Source organism: Sarcophilus harrisii, chromosome 2, assembly GCF_902635505.1.
Source record: "Sarcophilus harrisii chromosome 2, mSarHar1.11, whole genome shotgun sequence".
Taxonomy (NCBI): Eukaryota; Metazoa; Chordata; class Mammalia; order Dasyuromorphia; family Dasyuridae; genus Sarcophilus; species Sarcophilus harrisii.
In genome coordinates, this window is record NC_045427.1 from 603316440 (window position 1) to 603338227 (window position 21788).

General features: G+C 37.3%; 1 protein-coding gene across 3 annotated transcripts in view; it reads right to left on the reverse strand.

The window, feature by feature from the left end:
• The window catches only part of TSPAN14 (tetraspanin 14), a 92470-nt gene that overhangs the window by 23662 nt on the left and 47020 nt on the right, over nucleotides 1-21788 (reverse strand). For all 3 annotated transcript variants that reach the window (XM_031956364.1, XM_031956365.1, XM_031956363.1), the window contains one exon: nucleotides 14551-14648. In XM_031956364.1, the coding sequence (XP_031812224.1) occupies nucleotides 14551-14631 (81 nt within the window). In that variant the 5' untranslated portion in view covers nucleotides 14632-14648. The remainder of the gene's footprint in view (nucleotides 1-14550; nucleotides 14649-21788) is intronic.

Genomic DNA, 21788 nt, shown 5'->3' on the forward strand with positions numbered 1-21788 from the left:
AAGGATACTCCATGGCAAATGTCTCCTGGGAAAATGCTAGTGACTAGGAGTAGACAAAATGAGAAACTGCTTAGAGCATAACAGCCTGCCCAGAACAAGGACCATTTTAGATTGTTTTTTTTATAACTGTGTATTATATTTTATAAATGTGCATATTTTTTAGTAACTAAATTCGTGTTAAGCACAAGTGGGCATAATACAGTAGGAAGAGTCCTGGGTTTTTAGTTTGGATTCAAATTCCACTTATTTCGCTGTGTGATATTGGGGTTATTCATTAATCACTGTGCCTTACCTTCCCCTTCTATAAAAAATGAAGATTAGACTCTGGTCTCTCAGATCCCTTTGTTGAAGCATCTTCTTTTAAAACAACCTTATTTGTAAAACTGAAAATATTATAAAACAACATTTTATCTTGCCTAATAAAGAATTCCTTTCCTAACTTTCCAGTTTGAAGGTCAGAGTAAATGAGGACCCCAAAAGAAAAAAAAAAAAAAAAAAAAGCCTTTTATTAGACAAATAGATGAATACCTTTAACCTGGACAACTGCAACCTGCCCAACTCTCCAGCTGGAATGAACAGTATATTGACCCATCTAAAGGCAGTCTCTTCCCAGTAACCCCAAAAGAGATCAGAATCTACCAGAAATTTCTCACTCAATAAGAGGCACCTCTTCTACTCAATTTAGCATCCCCAAATAGGAACCCCATTAATTACTCTAAAGGGAATGATTAGGGAGAGACATTTGGTTGCTCTGCATACATGCTCCAAATATGGATTCCTCTAAACCATATACAGTGGATAAAATTCTGGGCTTGGAGTTAAAAAGACCTGAATTCAAATAGGACCTCAGACACTAGCTATGTTACCTTAGTAAGTCATCTGCTTCAGTCTCCTCAATTGTAAAATGAGAATAATAATAGCACCAACCTCAAAGGTTGTTGTGAGGAACAAGTGAGATAGTATTTGCAAAGCACTAAGTCTAGTGCTTAAAATACAACAGGCAGATGTTGTTTATTATTATTATAAAGCATACCTAAAATTGTATGAAAGCAGAGCTGTGTCAAGAAGATCTAAAAAAATTGTCATTTTTGGACACCTCTAAATCAGAAATGACTTGAAATTAGATAATTCAAATTAAATTATCAATTGTTCAATGAACATTTATTAAGTACCAACTATATATCAGGCACTATGCAAAGTGCTTAGGGATACAAAAAGAGGCAAAAGACAGTTCATGCCCTCAAGAGGTTTACAATCTAATGAGGGAGACCACAAGCAAACCAATATATACAAAGGATAAATGAGGGATAACTAAGTATCTAACAAGGAATAAGGTATAAAACTAGCTCGTTTCTGTCAAAGGGTGTCTAAATGCAGAATACAATAGTAATAGTTTTTCTTCAACAGCTTCTTGTTCTAAATCAATGATCCTTTGTATTTTATGACAGATCAAATGGTGAATGTAATAGTGAAAGTACAAAGCCTCTCATGAAGACACAGTTGATCCAATTTACAAACTTTATTTAACTAGATCTGAATTCGGACTCTTTGTTGTTAGTTCCTGAAGGAGGACACGTTTTTCTACCCCATCCTGCTCTACCCTCAACACATGAAGTAAGTTTACTATAACCCTAAAAATGTGTTTAATCTAAGACAGTTAGACTTTTTCAAATTGCATTAAACTGCAATTATATGGTCCCAAATAAGAAATATGAGAAGGAATTCTTTGTTCAGGTGGAGGCATTAAATACTAATATCCATTTTCAATATATCGGTTAGTTTTGTTAACTTTCCCTTTTTTATTATAGAAGACTATCTCAGAGGGGATGGGAAGAGAAAATATAAGTGATAGAAAAACAACACAAAAAAAAAAAAAACCAGTGATAGCAATAAAAGCAAGACATAATATATATTTTTAAAAGAAACATTCAGGAGTAGCAGCAGCCATTTATTACAAGAATCCTATAAAGTAGGCATTATTCCTACTATTATAGATTATCATTATTATTACTTTTACTTCATAGGGGAAGAAAATTGGCTCATAAAGTTGGTGATTTGCCCAAACACTGAAGGGCACACCCTGAACTCACACTCCTGTCTCTAGACTGCAAGACAAGTAATCTCCCCATTACACTAGGTGGTACTGCCATACAAAAAAGGATTAGGGCTTTCTGGGAAATAGGATGTCCTTAGAGTGCTCTAAAATTCCATGTATCACCTTTGGGGATCCACAGGCCAAAACTTCCCTCCCTAGGGTCAATGCCCCCCAATATCAGCATTGTTGTGATTTAGTCTTGTTTGACTCTTAGCAGAAATCCTGAAGTATTTTGCTTATTTCCTTCTTCAGCTCATTTTACAGATAAGAAAACTGAGGCAAACAAGATTAGGTGAGTTGCCCAGCTGGTAAGTGTCTGAGGCCAGATTTGAACCTCTGAAGATGAATCTTCCAGACTCCATCTCTGCCTCTATTCTCTATATCACCTAGCTGATGTCAGGGTTCTTCCACTTAAATGTCATCTCCTAGAAGCCAAGGCCCATTTCATTTTTTATATCTGGATCCCTATCAACTAGCACAGAATCATCACTTAAATCCCTTTCATTTGTCTATAAAATCCTTCCCAATTTTGGCATGACATCTCCCTATCTGGCTCTAAAAAAGGGAAGAACTTCGGGTCTAGCCTTTGCCCCAAGGCTATCTAAGCTATTCTCCCGGAGCTCTCACAAAAGCCAGGAAATATTCCAAAGGAAACAGGAGGCACACCAGACAGGGATGCCGGCTTCAGCACTATGCTGAACAAGTCACCATCTCCCAGGGCCTCAATTTCCTATAAAATCAGCAGACAGGACAAGATGGTTCCGAGGTCCCTTACCAGTACAAGGTCTATGATTCTGCAGACCTAACCTTCTAGAGCGGGTGACTGGAAGCTGTAAAAATTTTAAAAGAGAGTTCAAATCCGGCTTCAGATACTTAATACTTACTGTGCGACCCTTACCAAGTCACTTAAGCCCCAACTGTCTCACATACACAAAAAAGAGCTTTACAAAAGGGGAAACTGAGGAAACTTGCCCAAAGGCACTAAGCGACTAGCCCTTCATCATACAAGTAACAAAAGAGAATTCAGGTCCTCTGGCTTCTCCAATTACAGCTTCCCGCTCTCCCTCTTCTTCCCAGTCCTTTTCCTTTTATTATCCAAGTTCTGAGGTACAATCTTGCTAACTCAGATGACCTTGCCGTCCAACTTCAGGTTCACCATCTGGCTTTTGGATGTGTACATGTTTAAGTGGGGATAATAATTAAGCTACTGATCTCAAAAGGGAATTTGTCTCACTTTGATTTGGCAGACCTTAACTGAGTCACAATCAAATTAATCGTCTATAAAAATAAATAAACAAAATATATCCAGGCATTTCTTTAAAAATCCTAAGAGGCATTTCCTGACTTATGAGGTTCAAAGTAAAATGTTTTTCTTATTCTCCTAACCTCAAAGTAACCTCAGGACTCTCCCAAACACCCCATAGTCATTCATTCAGCTAACACTGGAGAGCTTCCTCCTGCAGTACATTAGGCATAGGTACTGCAAAGGTTGCAAAACAGGGACAAGATCTTTCCCTCAATGAGCTTGAGAAAACCACAGTGAACTCTGAACCATCCTGTTCCGTTTTCAAGGGTATGTTGTTTTTGATCTAGGCTTCCAAAGCAAGGCAAAATCATGAAGTTGTTCAGCTTGATTCAAGGGATACTTACTGGGATCCAAGGAAACTAAGCACTGGCTTAAGGTTTTCTGGGACATCAGAACTTTGGGGGCAGATTTTATGTGCCTAACAGGGCAATGGTGTATGTATGCTCACCCCAGGCTCACAGGGGACTTACACAACAGAAAATAGGGGAGAGGCCTCAGGAAGACAAGAGCTCTGGGTAGCACAGGGGGAGGAAACTGGGTGCAGCAATAAGCTACTACACCAGATAGTGACAATGCACCAGCCCCACCCAGGAATCTTGCTTTCTAAAGGCTTTCTAAAGGAACAAAAGTGACAAGGGCTATCAATGGGCAGGGTCAGTCACTATTCAAGGATCAACACTATTCCAGTTCCCTTCAGTGTATTCTGGTCTATTCTCTTGAGAGGTGGGGAGAGAGGGAGAGAAGGGAGAAGATAAATCCCTAACTTTACCAACAATGAGAATTCAAGTTTATCTCTTAGTCCATTGATACAGACTCAGCAGCACAGAGTGTGGCTCCCTAGATAATGCAACCATAAACTACATTAAAACAAAGAAAAAAGGATACACTCCACATATAATTGACCATACTGGCTAATCCAAAAATAGGTGGATATAAATACCATGTCCTATTTGGGTTTGGATGCTATAAATTAAGTAAGATGACATTGACAAGGTAGAAAATGGTAGCCAGAATGATGATGAAATTTGAAACCTTATGGAAGAGATGTGGTTGGAGGACCTTGGGCTACAGACATAGGAACTCCTAAGACAACTCCCTGAAAAAGCTGGGGTCCTTGGGTGTGGAGTACGGTATTTAATGATATTTTTTCAATGTATTATTGGGATTTGCTGGCTTGTCTGTCTTATTTTTCTTTAATCATCAATCAATAAACACTTATTAAATACTTACTTGATACCAGGCACTGTGCTAAGCACTGGGGGTACAAAAAGAGGTAAAAAACAGTACCTGACCTCAATGGGCTAACAATCTAATAAAAATGTCTTTATTGAGATGGCTCCTTGGGAGAGGTTAAGGAAGGAGAAAGGATGTCAGGAGAAATTTAGATGATATTTTTTAAAAATAACATAAAATGTATTTTAATTTGTTTAATATAGAGCAAGGAGATTGGGGGTGGAGGGGTGAGAGGATGGAAGAGAAGGAAGGGCAGAGAAAAAGCACAGAAATGAGAGCTGATTTCAAATACCTGAAGGGTTCTATGTGAAAGAGGGATTAGGTTTGTTATTTCTTAGCCCCAAAGGACAGGGCCAGGATTAATGGGTGAAGTTACAGAGGCAGATATAAGCTCAACGATAAGGAAGAATTTCTGAAAAATTAGATATCCAAAGTGGAATAGTCTGCCTTGGGAAAGAATGACTTTCCCATCTCTGAAGGTCAGTCATGAAGTAAAGATTAGACATCCAATTATCCAGCATGTGGTGAGTTGCTCTGCACAGAGAAATACTTAATAAATGATTACTGAATTGACTCCTGGCCAAGGAAAGACTGATAACAAACAGTGCCCTCCCTTTTCTGAGAGGGTATAAGTCTATGACTGTCAGCTAAGTGGGGGAATGTTATACCCTAATAACACTGAACTTAGAGTCAGGAAGAGCCAAGTTCAAATTTAACCTAAGTTACTTGTGCTACTGATCAAGTCACTTAAGTTTCATCAGTATCAGTTTCCTCATCTGCAAAATGGTGATTAATAATGGCTCTATTAATTGCAAAATGGTGATTAATAATAGCTCTACCTCCCAGGGTTTTTTGAGGCTCAAATGAGGATCAAAGGATATACAGATAATAAAGATTTATTACATAAATGCTAACCTATTCAGAATTCACAGTAATCATTAAATGGACTCTCCACCAGATTCTGTCTAAGCTAAAAATATAAAGTTCATGATTCTTGTTCTCAATAGGCACTCAGATATTTGCGGAAAGAATAAATTGATGCACTATTTGAGGGTCCCAATATATAAAAATATATACAAGTGAAAGGTGGTCTTTACAAAGGCAAGAGTACTTGAAAGCCCTAAATGTGAGAGAGAAAAATAATTCCTTCTTTAGAATTATATCCTGACATTGTGAAACTTCATTAATTCAGACCCCCATTAATGGAAATAAGAATTCCCTGAAGTTTACCTTTGTACTATCTATGAAAAAAGCGTTTTTAAGGAAAATTAAAAGTGCAAATAAAATAAGTGAGATATGTTTAACCTATAAAGGTGTTTTTTTTTTTTTGGTTGCCTTTTTATATTAGGACATACCAATTACTCATATATAAATGGTTGCTAATCATATATTTACTTATCAAAGCTACCTCAATAGGACCTTTACTCAGAATACTTAATCAGTGGGCAATTAGTCACTATCTGTCCCCAAAAGTAATAATTGTGACTCTTTTGAAAAATATTGCCTACGGATGAATGCACTGCATCAGTGAAGGTTTACACTCAAGTGGCTGAGGTGACAGCCCTCAGAAACAGACAGAAAATGCTACCCCTCCAAGTTTTAATGGATTCTCCAATTAAGCATTTGGAGCATCTGCCTCTGAGTCTGCTTGGATGTGCAAACACTGGGATGCGGGACAAAAAATATAGCCTCTTTTTTTTTTATTATTGGTCAGTGGCTGATGGAAAATGTGAAGCATTTTTCCCCTCATTTCACATTTAGTTCCAACAGATGGAAGCAGGGCCACTATTCCATACAGACCTGTAAGCCAGGATGCCCAAAGTCCCCAAGCCCAGAAAGTATATAATGTAGCCTTCTCCCAGAGTATTCAGTACTGACATCTCCAACAGTCCAAGTCCCACAGTCCTAGGCAAATGTCAACAGGGACCTGAGCTCTGCATCATATGGCCTGACCACTCTCATCTCTGCTCTGCATCACAAGGCCACAAAATGGGATTAGAGAAATAGAATCAGAGAACAGTACAGCTGGAAAGGACCCTTAAGGATCATTTAGGCCAAAATTTCATTTTACAGATGAGAAAAGGGAGGCTCAAGGGAAATCGAGTATCTTGTTTGGGGTCACACGGCTAGTTAATGGCAGAGAAAATATCAGAACCCATGTACAAACAAAACCTGAAGCTAATCCAAAGTTTGAACTCGATATAAGTGGTTTGGATTGTCTGCTTCAAAGACTACAAGGCAGTATGGAATAATGGAAAGCAAAGTGCGCCTGATACTTACAATGGATTTGATCTTGAAAGAGTCCTATCTCTCTGGACCTCCCATTAGAATGAGAAGGTTAAACAAAATGGCCTCCAAGGCTCTCCTAGCTCTAAATACTAAGAATAAGTGTGCCTTCTCAGATCTAAGTCTCCAATTACACCAATTACAGCTATAAGCTTCATTTGAAGAAGGATCATTTCCTTCTTTGTATGTCTATTCCCCAATGCCTAACACATATTGGGTACTTAATACTTGCTGATAGTATCTGGAGCATTATATAAATGCTTATTCATTTCTCATTTAGAAATGGACCAAATCACAATATCACCAGGAGTACACTGATGTACCCAACTCCCCACATACTGTTCAATAATTATCATTGGAATTTTTCTAAGCCTAATACATGTGAGGTGAGAAATTTCAGCTGGTTTAATTTGCATTTCTCTTGCTGATGGTGTTTTGGACTATTCTTTTATATGACTGTTGGTATTATTTCTCCTTTTGAAAATTAACTTTTATAGCTTTTATCCACTTGTTTATAGGGAAATAGCTCTTGGTCTTATATGTTTACTTAAATTTTCTGTATAACTTGGATATGAGATTACAGGATCTGAATTATGAATAAATTTCATCTATTTGTGATCTTTTATAAACAATAATACTTGCTGAGAAAAGCCTGTAAAGACTTATATGAACTGATGCTGAATGAAGAAAGCAGAACCATGAGAAAATTGTGCACAGTAACAGTAACACTGTGTGATGATCAACTATAATAGACAGCTCTTCTCAGCAACATAGTGATCCACAAGATATTCTAAAACACTCTCGAAGGAAAATGCTGTCCACATCCAAAGAAAGAATTATGGAATCTGAATGAAGATTGAAGCATACTATTTTCAGTGGGTTTTTAAATTTTTCTTTCTTGTGGTTTTTCTCTTTTGTTTTGATTCTTCTTTTACAACATGACTAATGTGAAAATATGTTTAATATGATTGTACATATATAAACTATATCAACCTACTTGCTCATGGGGAGGGGCAGAGAAGGGGAGTAGGGAGAAAAATAGGGAATTCAAAATCTTATAAAAGTGAATTTTGAATATTATCTTTGCACGTAACTGAAAAGAATAATATACTATTAAGTACAAAAATATGAAAATTTTAAAAAATTAATACCTGCTGACAAACAGAAGGGGTTGGTCTAAATAAGATTTAGTGTAGCAAAAAAAAAAAAAAAAAAAGAAAGAAAAAACTGACTCTGAAGTCAGGAGACTGAAGTTCAAAACTTGGCTTTGATACTTACCTGTGTATGATCTCCAAATAAGAAAAACTCATCTCTCTAAGGCTGTTTTCTCATGTGTAAATAAAGGAATTGTACTCAAAGATTTCTAAGATGCCTTTCAGCTTTACATCAATGATTTAATATAATTACATGCTTGTCTCATGCACTGGATTTGACCAAAAGTTAATATGCAGAAAAACAAAAACTCAATTGGCTTTACCAACTCTTATTTCATATGAAGATGTGAACTTTCTCTTTGCCAAGGCAAAGTCTTCTATATTTCGTCCCATCTTATAATTTCCATCTATTGTTTGCTCTACCATCTCCATTCTCTTACTAATTTTCAATCCCTCCCTGTATGCTGGGTGCTTTCCTACTCCCTAAAAACATTACCATGTTTCCCTTATCCTCAAAAATCCCTCACCTGTTGAGCCTATCTCTTTCTTTTGGTAGCTAAATACCTCTGAGAAGGCTACCTACAATAGGAACCTCCATTTCCTTTCCTCTAACTCTCAACTCAGCAGTCCAGTTTCCAAATTCATTCCTCAAGTAAAACAGCTCTCTAAAAGTTACCAATAATTTTTTAACTGCCAGATGTAACAGCCTTTTCTCAGTCATCCTCCTCTTGGATTTCTTTTTGATTTTTTTTTTTTTTTGGCTGAGGCAATTAGGGTTAAGTGACTTGCCTAGGGTCACACAGCTAATAAGTGTTAAGTGTCTGGGACCAAATTTGAACTCAGGTCCTCCTGACTTTAGGGCTGGTGCTCTATTCACTGCTCCACCTAGCTGCCCCTTTTTTTGATTTTTAACACTAGTAATCAACCTCCTTCATCTTGATACCCTCTTCTCTCAAGGATATAATAATATTGATTTCCCTTTGGTTCTTCTACCTGTCTGACTTCTACTTTCAATTTCCTTTGCTGGATCTTCAATATTCACTAAAAGTAGGATCTGTCCTGGATCCTTTTCTTTTCTCCCTTTATACTATTTGTTTAATTAATGAATGCATCAGCTCCCTTGGATTCAATTATCATCTGATCTTTGATTGCTCATTTTCTCTTTCAGTTCTCATCTCCAATCAATTATCAAATTCTGTCATTTCTACCTTTGTAATATCTCTCAGATATTCCCTTTTCTGTCCTCTCATCACCACTCTGAAGCAAGCCCTCCCCACCTCATGTCTGGATTATTACAAATATCTGCTAGCTGGTCTTTCAGATTCTCCCTATTTTCCTAGTTCAGTTCATCCTCCTTCCTGCTGCCAAAATATTCTTCCTAAATAACAGATCTGACTGTGTCCCCTCTCTTTACTTAACAAAGCCCAATAGGCTCTTATTAGGTCCAGGATTTTTTTTTTAATCCTGGCATCAAAGCCCATCATAAACTGGAATTCTCCCCCTTTTCCAATCTTCTGACCTACTCTAGAATAGAGTCACAGTGGCTTCCTTGCTGTTCTTTACACTACTTCCCAACACTAAGCATTTTTACTGGCTCTCCTCCCCAGCGCCCCCCGTTTCCCCCAGCCTGTGCCTGGAATTCTCTTCCTCCTCATCTGCCTCCTGGCTTCCCTGGATTCCTCTGGGTACCAATTAAAATTTTACCTTTCTTGATCTTCCTTTCCTAGGAAAAATGCTAGTACTTTTCCTCATTTATCATGAGGCAATTAGGTGACCCAATGGGTCAGAACACTACAGTTGGAATCAAAAAGACAAAGTTCAAATTCAGCTTCAGATACTTATTTGTTTTTATATGAATGTCTACCTCATTAGCCCTTCATGAACCAGGGACTATTCCTTGGAACCCTAGTCCTTAGCACAAAGCCTAGCATACAGTAGGGCATTAATAAATACTTTACTGGAAATAAATATTTTCCATCTCCCTGTGTTAATAATAATAAGTTGCACTACTCAGAGAAACAAGCTGATACATATTCTCACTCTGGCATGTTTATGGCAACATAAGTTATAAACCCTGTATACTAACACTGAAAATCATATCATGATAACAAATTTAATTATTTACTAGTTCTTATTTAGTGCTCTTGAAGAAAGGTCCTCTCCTTTAATCAACTATTGCAATCTCTGAAACATGTCCAAGAAAGGGTTGTCTGATTATTGTTTAATTTAGCTAATCTCTGGTGAAGAAAGTAGCAATACAGTCAGACATCAACTGAACTGAAGGACAGAAGAGTCAGTCCACTGAATAGAATCAGGAAAGTTAAAAGGACACTTTAATCTCTCAATCATCTTCTCTTTCTTCCCAATACATTTCCCCAGTTAATTCCCTGGTTAAATGTGAAATTTAAATGCTGGCTAAATAAAACTCAGTGTTAACATATATATCAACGAGGCGATTTTTTTAAGTGGACAAAGAAGTAAAAAATATGGAATGATAGGCTTCAGAGGTAGAAAAGATAGCAGAAACCAGCCTAGGGAAAGAAATTCAAATCTAGAAAGAACATTAGCAACATTAACACAAGATCACACAGCTAATTCAATGCTCAAGCTGAAGACTTGAATTCAGGAGCCTTTTCCAGGAGAATTCCAGGAGTGACTCGACATACCTCTGAGGTACGTAGCCTCAAAGTAACAGAGCCAGACATCAAACCCACTCCTTGAAATTCCCAGACCAGAGTTCTTTTCACAACACCAGAGATCAACTGTCTAACAGTCCTAGGATACAGTAAGTTGTCCCAAGAAATATTTTGCCTTTAAAAAAACAATCCATCTGGTTAAATCTAAACCACCCATCTGGTTAAGACTAAACCCCTCAGCACCAATGGTCCACAATTACACCAAAAGATGATCTCTCCTAATAACATATAATCAAGTCTTCATTTGATGTCTCATCGAAACAAAGAGTCAATTCTGGCTTCACAGAAAAACACAAGCCCTAGTACAACCCAGACATCGAGTAAGAGATAGTCAATGTCTGTCTGTCTGTCTTAGTTTGAAGGGCAACTCAATTCAGAGAGGATTCTCAGTGAGTTGGACACATGAGGGTACTTTTCAGCCACTATCCCCTTCCAAAGTCATCTAACCAAGCAGAAGAGAGGCTATGATTAGCTAATTATTGGAGGAAAGAGCCATCCTGGAGATCATATCCCCTCATTGAAGTGAGACAGAACTGAGATGGCAGGACTCAAGTAAGAAATAATAGAAATTGAGGCAAATAAAGTAGAATGAAAAAAAAAAAAAAAGTACTGGATTTGGGATCAGAACTCCAGATTCAAATCTCAGCTCTGCCATTTATTATTGGTTTGATCTTGGAAAAGTCATCTAATTTCCCCAAGTCTTAGTTTCTTCCTCAGTAAAATGAACAGGTTGGAATAAAAACCGTCTAAGGTCCCTTCCAGATCTGAACCTATGATCCTACCTATCTACTGAAGGAAAAGGTTTACAATTTCTAGGTTACTTTAAAAACTTGTTCCAAAGCATATTTACCTCTTTATTCACATAATCTTACAATTATCCAGGGGTAGGCTTTATAACCACCTCTGGGAAGGGAGCAAGGGGACATGCTCATGGCAAGCAAAATATTTTCTCAGTCTGGAATTGCCCAATAACATAGTACAGTGCATATTAGCCCCATTTTGCAGGTGAGGAAACTGAGATCTAGCAACCCTAAGTAAGCCAGGCTTACATAGCTGGTTTAGTACCCAAGTTCAAGACTTGAATTCAAGAGTTCAAATCTGTGGCTCTTTCTACTATCCCTAATTCTACTTCACTTTCTAAGGATGATAACAGATTCACAGATTTAAGGTTGGAACTGTAGGAACTTGGAGGACATTCTAGGACTATTACTTAAGAAGTAGAAGGAAGCTCAGTCTACTATATAGATGAGAAACCTAAGGCTTAGTTTAAGTAAGCTAGAATTTCAACACAGGGCTTCTTACTTCAAATCCAATGCAGTTTCTCCAGCTTCTGCAGGACCAATTTTGCTCCTTTTCAACACTACTTCAAGCCACCCTCCCACACCCCCCAAAACAGGACATCCAATTAGCCCCCTGTTCTGTATTCCCACAGATTAAGACAACAGACTATTATGAATCTAACAGGGCTACTGCCATCACTGTCTCTGGAAAAAGCCAAATCTCTCAGTACTGTCATTTCCAAAACCCTGCTAGCTTATTCCTAAACTTCTGAGTCCTAACATCGCATGCTAACTTGAAAAATGATTAACTCTCAGTCAAATACATTTCCAATTCTGCAGAGCACTGATAACATTGCAGTCAGCTTCAATCACCAACTAGACCTGCTATAATTTCAGAGTAATGAATTTGAGCTATCTAAATTTGATGCTTCAAATATGTTACTTGGTAAACCTAGTACAAGGCTCAAGGAGCCGAGAGACTGCATAAAAGGAAAAAGAGGAAAAATAGCTTCAAAGTCTTAGAAAACAGATGACCAGGATTCTGCAGGCGGATGGAAAATATGTATGCAGCCAGAGTTGAACAAGATGAAAAAAAATGTTTTAACTGCATCAGACAGCATGAATATTATGGAGTAATATGCTGCTGTATGTATATAAGAAAGATCAGAAGGCCAGGGCTGATCTAAGTGTCAACCACCCATGGAAATCACACTAAAACATGGTGGTGGGTGGTGTGGTTTCTTTAATTACCACTGAGATGTCAAAGCACTGTAATTTTGAGATTATAGTCCCACCATCTCAGAAGGCACTGCTGGGAAAACATTTTTTCTTAAATGCTACACCCAATCAACAGTGGACTAGTCATGTTCTGAAGTTAGAAATTATTTCCTGCTCCCAGAAGTGTAATCCATGTTTAAGAGTCAAAAATACCGGTGTCAGAAGGGAGAATGAGACTGGTGGTTGAAGAAATTTATAGGATTATAGATTTAGATTTGGAAGAGAACCTCAGGATTGACCAGCCCAATTAAAGATGAAGAAATGGAGGACACCAGATCTTAGGTGATTTTTCTAGGGTCACATAAGGAAGTTAAGAGACAGAGCTATGATCTGAACCCAGCTCCAAAAAGGCTTTCTCACTAAACTGTCCCATAATCCTATGGCACCAAATACTATATATGGAGGTATTGTAACCGAGGTAAGGTCTAACTCTGGGGCCAGAAATTAACATGAAGTAGAACTCTTTTCTCCAGGGTCAAAGGTCTCCTTTAGCTCATAATATACCTTCCTTGATGTCCAAATTCAGTCCTATAAAATACCCAGATTCCTTTTGAACCCATTACATTTTCACTATCTCAACTTCCTAACCACTTTTTATTAAAAGCACTGAAACAGGGACAGGTAGGTGGTGCAGTGGATAGAGCACCAGCCCTGAAGTTAGGAGGACCTGAGTTCAAATCTGGCCTCAGATACTTGACACTTCCAAGCTGTGTGACCCTGGGCAAGTCACTTAACTCCAAGTACCTCAGTCAAAAAAAAGCACTGAAATAACAAGTTTATCAAGAGTCATTTGTAGAAAAATTTTAGATACAGAAAAATGATGTAATTCTTTAATGAATTTCCTTCTTCTTTCATCCACTTTCCAGTTCAGATGGAAAGTATGAATATTGAAGAAAGAAGTTAATAGGTGGCCTTTTAAGGTATTTCCTGAACCTTTAAAAGAGTGACTTTCACTTACATTAACTGATGCTAAGTGGAGGGAGAAGAACCAAGAAAACACTACACACAGTTACAAAATTATGTGGTGATCAACTGTGATGCACTTGGCTCTTTTCAATAATTTGGTGCTCCAGGACAATTCCAATAAATTTGGGATGGAAAATGCCATCTGCATCCAGAGAGAGAACTATGGAGACTAAATATGGATCAAAGCATACTGTTTTCACCTTTTTGTTGTTTGTATACTTGTTTTTTTTTTTCTTTCTCATGGTTTATTCTCTTTTAATCTGATTTTTCTTACATAACATGCCAAGTATGGAAATACATTTAAAAGAACTGCTTGCAGTCTTGGGAGGAGAGGAGTAAGAAAGGGAAAGAGAAAAACTTGGAACACAGAGTTTTATAAAAATAAATATTGAAAACTATCTTTACTATTTATTCTATAAATACTATCTAAAAATAGAGCTACTTTCAACATTCCCCCTTCCAATCAGAATGAAGTCAACTATGCATTCTCTACATCAGAGGTCCTCAAACTACGGCCACGGGCCAGATGCAGCAGCTGAGGACGTTTATCCCCCCCACCCAGGGCTATGAAGTTTCTTTATTTAAAGGCCCACAAAACAAAGTTTTTGTTTTTACTATAGTCTAGCCCTCCAACAGTCTGAGGGACAGTGAACTGGCCCCCTATTTAAAAAGTTTGAGGACCCCTGCACTACATTCTTAGCCAAACTCTGAGAGTCAACTAGGAGAGAAAGCCCCATCAGATTCTTCTTGCACTCACCCAGAAGACAATGTTGTAGCTGAATAGAAGATACTTGTACCAACAGCTGACTTCAGCATTAGAATATCTGTAATAGTGCATCTTTTGGAGAACAGGACCTATATAGAAAGAAAGAAAAAAAAGAGTCAACAAATAAAATTTTAAAAGCATAGAACACTCAAACTTCCATCCCCCCCAGTCTATTCCCCGAACTCCAAGGAGGTCAAAAGTGAGCCCAAAATAGTAAAAAAGGATCTTATAACCAGCTAGTCAGTGAGTCACTTTGTGAAATTTAAATGAAGGAAATGGTTCAATTGTGTGAATTTACTGGAGTTGGTAACAGATTGGGAAAGGGGGGAGGCATGCCAGTCTGAGCACTGGGCTCCCTACCAATGCCAGACACAAGTAAAGGGGAAACAGATTCCAAGATGGCTTTCCAAAAGGAACAAGGATTAAGAAATAATTAACTGTCTTCATTAACTAGAGCAGAACAGTAGTCACTGTTGTTCAGTCTTTTAGTCTTGTCCGACTCTGTGTTCCCATTTGGAGTTTTCTGGGCAAAGATACTGGAGTAGTTTGCCATTTCTTTCTCCGGCTCATTTTACAGATGAGGAAACTGAGGCAAACGGGGTTAAGTGACCACCTATCCAGTCTGAATTATATTAATCATCATCTAAGGATCACAGCACATTATCACTTGAAGGAAATCTTAGAAGAAAATGTAGTCCAATCAATTCATTTTACAGATGAAAAAAGTAATTCCCGGGACATTGCCTAGGGTCATATATAGTTGGAGTTGGAACCAGAATCCAGATCTCCAGAGTCACAGTTAACACTAATGGAATTCTGAATAATGCCTCCTCCTCAGGTCTTCTTGAGAGATCCAAGAGTCAAGTGCCTTATCTATTTCTTTTATAAGCCCACCGAGGACACTAACTACAAATCCAACAATGAGATCTTAGTGTTTTTCACTATGATGGGAAGATGGCTACTTGTGTAGTACAGATACTTTTCTTTTTTTAATATGCACAGTATTTATTTGCCTTCTACTAAAATCAATTTCTTTAAAATTTTTTAGAAATTTGCTAAGAATTGGAGCCAAGATGGTAGAGGTAAAGGCAGAAACTCACCTAACCTCTCCCCCCAAAGGTTCTAAATTCCTTTAAATAAAGACTCTAAAAAAAATTTTAGAGCATCAGAACACCTCAAAAGACAGAATAGAACATTTTCCAAGGGAAAGCGACTTAGAAGGTCAGCAAGCAAGATCTGTGCCAGGAGTAGAAATCCAGCATGCAGTCCTAGTGCAGGCTGGGCCAGTGCAGTCCAACCCCAGTCCTGGCCCCAGCCCAACCTCTGAATCAATGGCAATACCGATGGCTTCCAGACCTCTTAGCCCAGAGATATCAAAGAGAATCTGGAAGGTCAGCAAAAAAGCCTATGGAACCAAGGTGGGAGCCCCCATCACAGGCCACACCAACACAGCCTCGGTCCCAGCTCTGGCCCCAGCTCCGGCCCTGACCCCGGCCCAGACTCCAGCTCAACAAGATGGGACTAATGAATCATCAACAGTGCTGGAGGCTTCCAGACCTCTAGACACCAGGGAGGATTTGGAAGGTCAATGGAGAGGATCTGTGGCAACAGGGTGGGAGTCCCTGTGCAGTCCCAGAGGATCAACAAAGCAGAACACTGTTGCTTAGTACAGAGTTAGGACACTCCTAACAGCTCCAGGGCAGAAACGAGTGTTTGTGGTCAGGTCTCTAGAAGGATCTCTGAAAACAGCTGCACAAAACCCCTGAAGCTTGAGAACATATACCTCCACCCTGGAAACAGAGCCCTACTTTAACAGAGTTAAAAGCTGAGTAGCAAGCTAGGAAAATGAGCAACCAATAGAAAAAATTTCTCATCAAAATATACCCTCAGAAGATGATAACAAAGTCAAAGTTCCTACATCCAAAGCCACCGAGAAAAATAATAACTGGGCTCAGGCCATGGAGAACTCAAAAGGGACTTTGGAAATCAAAATAGAGAGATAGAGGAAAAAATTAGGGAAAGAACTGAGAGTGGTGCAAATAGAAATATAAATAGCTAATAAGAAGAATGTCTTAAAAAGCAAAAATGGCCAATTGGGAAAGGAGATATAAAAGCTCACTGAGAAAAATAATTCATTAAAAAAAATAGAATTGAACAAAAGAAGCTAGTGACTTATAGGAAAAAAATGTGAACTATTCCACTGGAAAAACTAATCTAGAAAATAGATTCAGGAGAAATAATTTAAAAATTATTAGTCTATCTGAAAGTCATGGTCAAAAAAGAAGCTTGCACATGGAATTATCAAGGAAAACTATCCTGATATTCGAGAACCAAAAGATATAATAGAATTGAAAGAATACACCAATCATGTACTAAAAAGTTCCCAAAATGAAAACTCCCAGGAATATTATAGCCAAATTTCAGAACTCCCAGGTCAAAGAAAAAAGATTGCAAACATCAGAAAGAAACAATTCAAGTATAGTGGAGCTACAACCAGGATAACAAAAGATTTAGCAGCATCTATATTAAAGAACCAAAAAGCTTGGAATATGATACCCCAGAGAGCAATGGAACTAGGATTACAATCAAGAATCACCTACCCAGAAAAACTGAGTATAATCTTTGGAGGAAAAAGTCATTATTCAATGAAACGAGATTTTCAAGGATTCATGATGAAAAGAGGTGAATGGAAAATCTGATGTTTAAATGTAGGATTCTGGACATGTATAAGGAGGTAATTAGAAAAGTGATATAAGGGTCTTAATAAGGTTTATCTGTTTACATTCTTATATGGGAGTAATATACTTATAACTCATTAGAACATTTTCATTATTATGGGAGTTAGAAAGAGTAGGTATAGAAAGAAAGGACAGATGTGAGTTGAATATGAAGAGAATAATATCTTTTTTTTTTTTAATGATGAAATTACGGGGTAAAAGAGGAATGTACTAGGAAAAAAGGAAAGGAAGAAGTGGAATGGTGCAAATTATATGCCATAAAAAAGAGGCAATAAAAAACTTTTACAGTGGGGGGGAGGGGGGGAAGGGGAATGAGTGAACCTTACTCTCAGAATTGGCTCAAAGAGGAAATAACATACATATTCAATAGAGGAAAAGAAATCTATCTTACCCTGCAGGAAAAGAGGAAGGAAATGAGATATTGGAAGGGGGAGGGGGTAGAGGCAATAAAAGTAAGAGCATATTGGGGGAGGGAGTGGTCAATTGCAAAACATTTTTGAGGAAAGGCAGGGTGAAAGGAGAGAGAATATAGTTAGCAATAGTAAATGTAAAAAGAATTTCAAAGCAAGTTTCTCTGATAAGACCTCATTCTCAAACATAGAGGGAACTGAGTCCAATTTATAAAAAATAAGAGCCATGTCCCAACTGACAAATGATCAAAAGATGTAATCTATAAATTTATGTATATACTTTGACCTAAAAATACCACTACTAGTCATAAATACTAAAAGAGACTCAAAAAAAAGGAAAAAAGAAAAAAGAAAATGACTTGCATGTACAAAAAATATTCATAGCAATTCTTCTCAGGGCAAAAAAACCTGGAAATTGAGAGGATGCTCATCAAGTAGGGAGTGACTCAATAAACTGTGGTATGGGTTTGTGATAGAATATTATTGTTCTCTTGGAAATGATGAGCAGGATGCTCACAGAAAAAGAAAAAGAAAAAAAACCTGTAAGTTCTCCATGAATTCAAGCAAAGTGAAATGTACTATATACAAAGTAATAGCAATGTTCCAAGATGACCAGCCATGAATGACTTTGCTATTCTCAGTAGTGCAATCATCCACAACTACTCTGAAGGACTTATGATGAAAAATCGTAACCATACCCAGAGAACCAATTGTATCTGAATACAGATTGAAGAATTCTCTTTCTTTCTCTTTTTTTTTAAACTTAATTTTCTTGAGGGTTTTTATTTTTATTAGAATGGGAAATCGAGTTTTTCTTTAACAATTTGGCTTTTATGGAAATGTTTTGTATAACTTCACATGTGATTTCTTAATTGTGGGTAAGGATAAGGGAGAGAATTTAGAACTCAAAAATTTGTTTTGAATGTAACCGGGGAAAATTTTAAATAAATAATTTTTAAATTATTAAAAAAGAAAGAAACTTATTAGATACCCAGCCCTCAAATTTCATGGCATTAGGACATACTTCCTTACTCAGCAATGGGTGGCCAGAGCAGAAACTCGGGATACATTTTTGAAGGAATAACCTTTTTGTGTCCAGAGAAAGAACTGATAAATATAATATAAGATTGATTTTACATGTGTGTGTGAATAGATGCATATATGTATTTATATGTAAATGTGTACACAACTTACATATACCCACACAAACACATATTCTTCCACAAAACTTTAAGAAACATTGTATAAGGTGTACCTCTTTCTTTACAGAATTCTGAAAGGTCACCTCAAAGCCAATGAGTAATGCTTCCCCTAACCATGACAATTCTGGAACACAGTACTGTCTCTCACAAATAGGGTAGGTGTTTAACAAATGTGTCTTAGATTAAATTTGAGGAAAACAATGGTGGTTTAAATGGACAATGAGCCAAGTTCTACTTAGAATCTCTAAAAGAGCTTCATGAGCTTTAAAGAGCAGATACCAAATAAATAAATAATCCCACTCACTCATTTCCCACCTACCAACTGAGATCAAGTTAGAAAGTTCAAAAGGACACCTCAGTTAAACATTTACAGTGTTGAGGAGAAGAATGGGACCTAAGTAAAGTAGGAAAGAGCCACCAGAAAACAAATCAAGAAATCTGGGCCTTCAGTTTCAAGAAATTCCTTGAGATAACAACAGAAAAATTTCTCTTGAATTCCATGGCAGATCAGGATATTTGTAATGTTTCAGAAAACTGAACACATCCTTACATTCTCTTTCAAAGACAGACATTTTAGGTGTCCTTATACCAATAACAATCAACTCTTCATCTAACAGTGCAGAGTGAGGAAAATGAACTGAGAAAAACTATTTCAATGCTTCAAAGACCTGAAATTTTATTGCCTAAATGGGTGTTCTTTCTATGGATAAATACTGCAGGCAACCCACAACTCTCCCCAAACTTAGGGAGACAGACAGTCCCTTACCAGGCTCTTTTTTTTTTCCCCAACCCAGGATTACTTCTAACTCAAGATGACTCTATTGTAAGTATTACTTAAGTGAATGTGGCCTACAATATAGGGGAGTTCATTTTAGGAATAAACACCAGAGCAGGTCACAACACACCTACACCTATGATCTAATACAGAAACCCTGTACTGAGAGGCCTGCATGTCCAGGTCTCACCAATAAAAAGTGTCAAAAGCAAGATCTGAAACTAGTTTTTCCTACCATCAAAACTAGCCTTCTCTCCACTATGACACACTACCTCATGCTAAAAGTTAGTAAGAAAACAATCCTTCCAAGAAAATAATTCGCTCACTCTTTTTTGTGATAGCAGAGAATGAAAAACAAAGTAGATGACCATGAACTGGGTGAAGAATAACTAAAATGATGGTACATGAATGTAAGGAACTATTATGATGCCATAAGATAAAGGATATTAATCACTCAAAGACATAGAGGAAGCTTTATATAAAATAATGCAAAAAATAAAAAATCCAAGAAAATAAAACTTAAATTGTTGTTGTTCAATTATATCTGACTCTCTGTGACCTCATTTGGCAAAACTGGAGTGTTCTGCCTTTCCTTCTCCAATTCATTTTACTGCTGAGTAGACTGAGGCAAACGGTTAAGTTAACTTGTCCAAAGTAACATGGTTAATGAATGTCTGAGGCTAGATTTGAATTCATGAAGAGGAATCTTTCTGGTTCTCCTTTTCCAGTGCTCTATTAATTGTTCCACCTAGCTGCCCCAAACACAAGTCACAACAATATAAAATGAAAGAACAACAACAATAAAAACTGAATGCTGTGTAATGTTAATGAACAAGTAATTGGCCCAGGAGAAAAGGTGAGAAAATGCATCTCCCTCCCTTCTCTGCAGAGGTTGGGGACTAGGAGAGTTAATCCATGTGTTACAGGTTTTGCTGACCTACTTTTCCCCCTTTTTTCTTTACATTTAACTGTCAAGTCTCACTTGCTAGGTAGTACAGAATATATAAATATAAATGTGTGCATACTTACACATACATATATATATATGCGTGTGTGTGTACATACACACATGTATACATATACATGTATATATATACATACTACATATATACAAACATACATACATAATATAATGGGATATGTTGATATATTCAGGAATGAAGATATAAAAACAAGTAGCATCAACTAAAATATATTAAAGTGAAAATAAGCTTCTTTTTCTGGATTGGGTAAATATTCAAGGTCAAGTTAGGTTATTTGGTAGAGTGGAAGAGAGAATAGAGATCTTGGCATCCAGGGGACTTAAATTCAAGGCTTGGCTCTGACAGCTAAGTCTTTTGATCTCTCTTGAATCTCAATTCCCTTCATCTGTAAAATACTGAGCAATACAATATACTAGACTAGGGGAGTCAAATTCAATTAGTAATAGATCCCAGAGAGTGGCATACTGATTTAAAAAAAGACAAATCACAAAGTAGATGACCACGAACTGGGTGGAGAACGACTAAAATGATGGTACATGAATGTAGGAAACTATTATGATGCCATAAGATAAAGATATTAGCCACTCAAAGATACAGAGGAAGTTTTATATAAAATAATGCAAAAAAATGAAAGAATGCAAGAAAATAAAACTTCAGTTGTTGTTGTTCGGCTGTGTCTGATTCTCTGTGACCTCACATTTGGGGTTTTATTGGCAAAAATATTGGAGTGTTTTGCCATTTTATAAAGGGATATAAGCCATTGGTAATTCCTGATCTTTGCTCACTTTGCCTGAATGAACTTGGGGATAGAGGAGAGACATCAATTGATAGAATTATTTTTGTGTTTCAAAATCAAATCAATCATCTCCCTCCTCTAATATCAGAAATATAATATCAATATCATTTAAGTGAGTATAAGAAAAGGAAAGCAGGTAGTCTTTCAGAAAAGCAACCTGATTGTCAAATAATGTCAAGTGGGATGGTGACTTAGGAACCACACCTGAATCTGTAAAAGCAATTCACCAAGAAGCTGGTTCTATTTTTTGGTCCTATACCAGATGACATCTCCCTCCCCACCCCTACAGGACTGTTGTGAATGACCATCAAAGAAGTCATCGGCA